Below are 7,203 nucleotides of genomic sequence, written 5' to 3'. Positions count from 1 at the left end.
GAGAATAGAGGGGAGGTCGAAACATATTTAAGATCGTAAGGACCAAGGAGACGGGTTGCCATGCTCCGCCATAAAGGATACGCATATATGACATTCATGGTCTTTCTATACGTGCAGTATGTTTCGTTGGAAACATGATATGTGTTCTGTAGAAATAGTCAACTATAAAAATTTATGCTATGGGTAGGGGTGAAAACACATACTTTGTAATCCCGAACCACTCACGGGCATCTTAGAGCATCTCAAATGGGACACTCAATCTCTAACACTTAGAGTGTCACATATGACTTTTTGGAGTTTTTGATAAAAAACCATCTCTAATGGAATACTTTGTTAGACACTCTATTATGAGGCGGACACATTTATTATGGAGTGTCTAGAGAGAGAAACTCTAAAATGAGAGTGTCTACTTGAGACTCTCTAAGTGTTACTTTAATATTCCAACCAATAGAAACCTTACTTTTCAACTACTTTTTATTTATTAGATTGAAGAGGGACATGTGTATTAAGTATAGAGACTTTAGAGATCTACATTGGAGACCAACAAAAATTAGAGTGTCTCTAAATTAACATTTAAGACAGAGAATCTCTATTGACACTTGACAATTAGGATTTATAGAGTGTTTGTTAGAGTGTCCCATTGGAGATGCTCTTAGCCCACACTGGACCACAGGGACCCACTACCCAATACAAGTAAAACTCGCTCCAACGGAGAGTTATAGTGGGTGGCCTTGGGGTTAAGGCCCCTACCTGCCCACGGCCTGTCAGGGTTACATATGAGTTCTCTCAAGTACCCGACCTATAACGATTAGTGTAAACAAAGGTTGGGCTAAATATAAACCCAATAAATTGATCCTTGGACTAGTACTACTGGGTATAGGGTAGGGTTCACGAACAAGTGCGTTTAAGTTTACACCCATGCTCGGAAACAAACAGGGAATGGAGTTTAATTTATATAACTAGAACTCATGTGGATTCCTCCTTATTTATGTGAAACTAACAATAGAAGAAACTTCCTATCCACAACGAGTTTTACAAGAGCATCAAGGGATAAGAAAGATGGTTATTATAGGTTAGAAGAGTGAAGATTGTTGGGGGTGATTTCGTACTTTTTCGTAAAGAGGGGGTATTTCTGTTACGAGAATAATCTCTTACCAGGATGCTGACAGGAAATGTTAGTCGAAGGGGGGTAAACTCAATTGTAGTCAAAGAGGGAGATAAACTCAACTACTTATTAGTGTCACGGGGCTAAACTTAAAAAACCCAAATAAGTTTATCGACATTTAATCTCAAATTCCCGAAGCCCTAAATTTTTGGACCAACAAGCCACAAATACGGATTAATACCTACTATTTCAACTTCAATTTTATCATATTTCGCCATCCAATCCAAAACCCACTTCTAATTTCAGGTAAAATTTTGTTGATTAGTTCTTGTTTTATCTGTTCAAATCTTTTCTGCTCTATTCTATTTGGGTCAAAATTGAAACCCTAAATTACCCATTTTTCTTCCATGTTCTCACTGTAGTATCTGTTTCTATTCAGAATTTCATCATTTCTAGATAATTTAGTTTTAATCCTCTATTGTATTCTAATTTGGGAAATCAAATTCACATGAAAGATTCAAGTTTGAATGTTATGAAATGGAGCTGTTGCTTTTGATTCTCTAATAGAAATTAGGGTGTAATATCATAATGATTATTGGGAAATCCTAAAATGGCTCCAAATTTTGTTGTTAGGAAACCGCGAAGAATGAATGTTGAATCTCTTTTAGGTGAATCAAAACCACAAATCCTTCCAACCAAGAGTGCAATCTATGCATGGGGATATAATCAATGTGGGCAAACGGGGAGAAAATGTAAAGAATCTCACCTGAGGATTCCAAAACACCTTCCTCCCGAGCTCTTTGGCTGTCCAGGAGGTGCCAATTCGCGCTGGTTGGATATTGCTTGTGGGCGTGAGCATACTGCCGCTGTTGCCTCAGATGGGTCACTTTTCACTTGGGGTTTGGTCTCTCTTTCCTTATCCTGGAGTCTTTGTTTCATTTCTTATTCTCGTGTGAGTGATTACTCGATTGGTTTATAGGCAGAATGTGATTTGCTAGTCTACAACAATATTCCCTATAGAGATCGGGCTTTCATGTTAATGATGCTGAGATACCATTCTGGTAGATATAAATGTTCATTTCTAATTCTTGAAGGACATCTATAGTTTCCCTTTTAGTGTGATGGGTAGAAAGGTTTGCTAACTGAAGATAATACATTTTCATACTGTAGTAAAAATGTCCAAAACGGGTCTTAAATTGCTTGCATTACGATGGGAAAATATCTTATTTTGTAGTTTTAATGAAATCAAGATTGAGACATTTTGTACATAAAAGAAGTTTTGCATGTGGAAATTTGTTCTTAGTCTATAATTCACAGAGGCCGTGGATATCTCTGTCTTTCTTATTTCAACATTATATAGAATACCAAGTTTGGCTAGCTACCAAATTTGATTCAGAGTGAGATCCTTGATCTGATTTTTCCGATTAATGGAAAATTGATCCCTAGGACGATATTTTTTAATCATAATGGTAGTTTCACTCTATATGTGTAAGCCATGGTAGCTATTCATGGCTGGGGATGATATTTTATTTCGTTATGCACAATTTGCAAGTATTGAGTTGTACTTGCTGTTGAATTAAGATATTAGGTTCTCTTTTTGTTTTTTTACCTGTATTCTATCTAGCCTTTTAAGTTTTACCTTTCCGTGACTGTAACTTATTAGGTATCATTATATTATGATTAGGGGCAAATGACTTTGGTCAGTTGGGAGATGGCTCCGAGGAGGCTAGTAAACATCCTAAAAAGGTGAAGTTGTTGGAAACGGAATTTGTGAAATCTGTGTCATGTGGAGCACACTGTACAGCTGCAATTGCTGAACCCCGTGAAAGCGATGGTACCATCTCCAGTGGTAGACTTTGGGTTTGGGGGCAAAATCAGGTATAATGCAGAACCATGTAGCTTCTTCTTTTTATCATGGGATCATATGCTTGATGTTTTAATCAGTTCCAGAAGTTATATGTCTTGTGATCTTGTGTTTCCAGGGATCAAATCATCCACGTCCATATTGGGGGGCTTTTACTCCAAACACGGTAAAAGATATTTCTTTCTGGTTATTTTCTTATCAATTTTTAGAGTATACGACCTCATAGTAACAGACATGAACCGAGACCAAAGTCTAGGTCCTAGTCCAGTCTGGTTGCGCCAACTATAATCTACAGTATGAGTATCGAAAATGAATACTTGTACCTTACATGCCAAAAGGTATTGAGGAGTATTCGTGTTACATAGCATCTTAGTCAAAAAAATTTGTTTCATGTATGTGTGGACTGTGGAGAAATGTCCTATTCTATTAAAACATTAATACTGGCTTTAGTATACCTGGTGAACTTTCTCAACTGAAATTTTTATGAGACCTATCTGGTTCATGGTTTTCAATTAGCTTGATGCTAGAAGTACTAGCATGGTGGTTTCGAAGAATGACGTCACGTAGTTATTAGGTACTGTTCCTCAGTTAACTGGGTTTAACATACTAAACTGAGATATATCTGGCGCCAACATTGGTGGGGTGTGAAATTTTAGCTTATCATGTTTAATCTGCAATCTTGTAAGACAGTTGCAATTCATACTCTACAAGAAGCACTTTTTGTCTAGTTGTTCTGTTCTCTTTGTTAGTGAGTCGCTCGCATATACCGATTGAGTTGGGCAAATGGTGCTGCTTAATTAACACAAAATTATCAGACTCTAATTTTATATTTTAGGTTTTCTCTTAATAGATAATTTACTCGAACCATCGTATTTTGGAAAATCATTCCGTATATTTTTGTATCTTTGCACAGGTTGTCTGCCAAGTATCTTGCGGTGCAGTTCATGTTGTGGCTTTGTCAGCGGATGGCCTGCTACAAGCATGGGGTAATTTCTTTTCCTTGAACTGATAGATTTTCCATGTTTGAAAGGAGATGGCATTGTTATTGACAGATTTGAAGCTCTTCAAGATAAACCAGACTACTGGAGAACTCCTAACATTTCACAACCCTTTTTTGTACTAACTATTAACTAGACCTGTGCCACTGTTATGATTAACCAGGATACAATGAATATGGTCAGCTTGGGAGAGGTGTTACTTGTGAAGGACTACAGAAGGCTCGAGTTCTAAATGCTTATGCAAGGTTCCTTGACGAAGCCCCAGAGATTGTGAAGATAACCCGAGTGTCATGCGGAGAGTACCACACAGCAGCTATATCAGAAGATGGAGAGGTGTAAGTGTTACTAAGGATTTTGGTGTCCACGATAGTCTAGAAATTGAAGTGAGAAACGTGATTTTCCGCGTGACACAAGTAACGGGCTCTTGAAAGTTACAAGAGCCCTTCTAAGATCCAATGTACGATCTAACAGTTAGCTGAAAGATGAGCGGATGGATCTGAGATAGTTCACACTGATTTCGTATACATGTCCTGGTTATCTTTTAGTGGTGGGGGAAAACTATCGCTTACCCTGATGATTAATCCTCTGACGACAGTTTGGAATATATCTCAGTTTTATTGGAAAGTTTCTTCTCCACTAACTGTTGACAGAGATGTATTTCCATGTACCGATGGTACTGGTATTGTTTTGGAGTGGACATGTCGTATACCAGAGTTTGGTATCGTGTCGGAAAAGCCAAAGTGAAAAGTTCATTACCACATACAAGAATATTTAGTGTTCATGTCTCGAATCTATGATGAAGATGGTATTATTTATCAAATTCAGATCTCAGATATGACTAGAGATATGAATTAAGTTGAGTTCAGAATGTTTTTGTCTGAATTGCGTGTTCGACCCGTCTGAATGGTTGATTCAGGCTGATTTAAGTCCATTCCAGTCAGACATAAAATAACCCTAAGTTGTGAGCCCATTGTTTGTATTTTATAATAATCTGAAATGACTATTATGTTTCCGACTGAAACAAGTCAGAGGCAGATTACTCAGATCTTAGCAAGTCAGACTCAGGTCAGCCAAATATATACAACAAGAAAAAACAAACGCCACCTTAGTTATAGTTTGTACTTGTGTATCTGATATTGTTGAATAAACCCAACTATTGTTCTTAAAGAATAAATAAAGTAATTACAGAACGCATTAGCAGGAACTTTTACTACGGCCATAAACAACTACAGGAGTATACGCACTATGTTCGAGTACAAACAACATTTCACATTATGGTGTTCCATTCGAAGATGAAGTATTCCCAAGTTTGGACAGGCGTGTCAGTGTTGACATAGCAAATAAGGGTTGTGTTCTTGTTGCTTAGATATGTTTACTTTTTACTTTGTTGGTCTGTAGATTATGAGTTTTATTTTGCTGCCACAAGTTTCATAATTTATGGTTTTCCGCAATTTACCCTGATTCAGTTGTCCTTGTACCATGATTTTTTTGTTATGTAAAATGCTTTGAATTAACATGTGCATCCTGTGAATCTTTCAGATATACTTGGGGCCTTGGGAATATGGGGCAGCTTGGTCATGTTTCCCTTCAGTATGGTGATAAAGAACTCTTGCCTAGGCGAGTGGTTGCTCTAAATGAAATAGAAGTTAAAGAAGTCGCGTGCGGTGGGGTGCATACCTGTGCTGTTTCTGTAAAGGGAGCTCTTTATGCTTGGGGTGGTGGGCAATCAGGGCAGTTAGGGCTGGGTCCCCAGACTGGTTTTTTCTCATGTGTTCCTAATGAGTCAAATGCATTGCTCCGAAATATCCCTGTTCTGATTGTCCCTGATGGCGTACAACTTGTTGCATGCGGACATTCTCATACCCTTATTTCTACCAGAGACGGGAGAATTCATGGGTGGGGCTATAATAGTTATGGCCAAGCAGCCAATGAGAAATCCATATATGCTTGGTATCCGTCACCAGTTGATTGGTATGTCTGTAAAGCTGTCATTCCTTATGGTTTGTGCTCTGAATACTCTTCTATAAAATTCTCTAACTCCATGGAAGGGTATTCATGCAGGTGTGTTGGAGAGGTACGTAAACTAGCAGCAGGAGGGGGCCATTCAGCTGTGCTGACTGATGCATGTTCGCTGAAAGAATTGTGTGAATTCATGCTTGCTGATAGTGTGACCCTTTCAAATGCTTCCATGATCGGCGATATTGCTTGTAGGACAGGATCAGATGCTCTGGCACGCCTTTGTGAAAGATTGAGGTATATCTAGTTCTACAGCTGATAACTTTTATTTGTGATCGGTAAGAATCAACTATTCCTCAAGGGTATAACTCATCTGGAACTCATCTAGGAATATCGTTAAGGTAGTGAATGTCCTACTATAGATCTGACCCTGATTCACATTTATGTGCATTTCACATATTTAACATGAGTTGGTGCACGCTTATATTTTGTTCAAAAAGTACACTCAACCCGCCTTGTTCAGTCACGTGGCTCTCACACGTGGTTCAACCGTTCAAGTGAGAGTCCCAGGAGGCGGGTTGTGTAGCCTTGTTGTATTTTGTTTGGTAAAATTGGATACGGGAACAAATTTTCTTCTCAAATTTAGACATATTTTGTAGCTGAAACCTCAGTGCATTTGAGACGGAGTCCTGTTTTAAGATTTAAATCCATTCGATAAGTTCATATTTTCTCCCTGAAAATTGTAGTAGTCTCCCAACTTTTATGGGTTTAAGTATAAGCTGGGTACCGAACACGCCATAATCACATCTTCGATAAAATCAGACTATTGGGCATTGGCGTCCCTTCTCATTACTGGTTTCTGTCTGTTTATTTACCTGTCTATCTATATTTAGCTTGCTCAGTGATATATGGATATGACTGGAATGTTTTTGAGTTTTCAGGGAGTATTTGCCGAATGGTGTAAATTGCAAATGCGAAGATGAAGAAGAGATTTGATCAGAAGAAAACAATATTGTTTGAGATTCACCATTTGTACATTGTTCATTGTTGTAACATTTTTCTGCACAGGAATGCAGAATTGTAAAAGCCCATTTTCGTGTAGCAACGTTATTGTCCAATAAAATTGGGTGTTTAAGCAAACATACGTATATGAATGATTAGGAAAAAGTGAAGAACATTCTTGTGATGTGACAATGGCTCCAATGTTAACTTATGGCTAAAATGTTTGATATCAATTCTCTTTGTCCAAAATCTATAAACATACATCTAGATTCATAGAG

General features: G+C 37.9%; 1 protein-coding gene across 1 annotated transcript; it reads left to right on the top strand.

Annotated features, from left to right (window-relative positions):
• The first annotated feature begins 1,239 nt into the window (after positions 1-1,239).
• LOC147559992 (Regulator of chromosome condensation (RCC1) family protein) lies at positions 1,240-7,158 on the top strand. Its single transcript, XM_086661982.1, has 9 exons — positions 1,240-1,411; positions 1,739-2,004; positions 2,790-2,983; positions 3,088-3,135; positions 3,883-3,955; positions 4,131-4,302; positions 5,507-5,938; positions 6,029-6,220; positions 6,865-7,158. Exons 2-9 carry the CDS (start codon positions 1,752-1,754, stop codon positions 6,917-6,919), a joined length of 1,419 nt encoding a protein of 472 aa, XP_086518108.1. The 5' UTR covers positions 1,240-1,411; positions 1,739-1,751; the 3' UTR covers positions 6,920-7,158.
• Positions 7,159-7,203: the final 45 nt, after the last annotated feature.

This window comes from Eschscholzia californica, unplaced genomic scaffold, assembly GCF_041429995.1.
Source record: "Eschscholzia californica isolate CP2 unplaced genomic scaffold, dmEscCali1.0.p SCAF_2, whole genome shotgun sequence".
NCBI lineage: Eukaryota > Viridiplantae > Streptophyta > Magnoliopsida > Ranunculales > Papaveraceae > Eschscholzia > Eschscholzia californica.
Note: the sequence above shows the minus strand (reverse complement) of the source record. Positions and strands in the feature narration are given on the sequence as shown.

Excerpts from the sequence above, each read along its gene's own strand:
- LOC147559992 (XM_086661982.1), top strand. The coding sequence starts at position 1,752 with ATGAATGTTGAATCTCTTTTAGGTGAATCAAAACCACAAATCCTTCCA. Across the intron at positions 2,005-2,789 it reads TGGGTCACTTTTCACTTGGG|GGGCAAATGACTTTGGTCAG; the intron begins GTTTGGTCTCTC and ends TATTATGATTAG. Across the intron at positions 2,984-3,087 it reads GGGTTTGGGGGCAAAATCAG|GGATCAAATCATCCACGTCC; the intron begins GTATAATGCAGA and ends TTGTGTTTCCAG.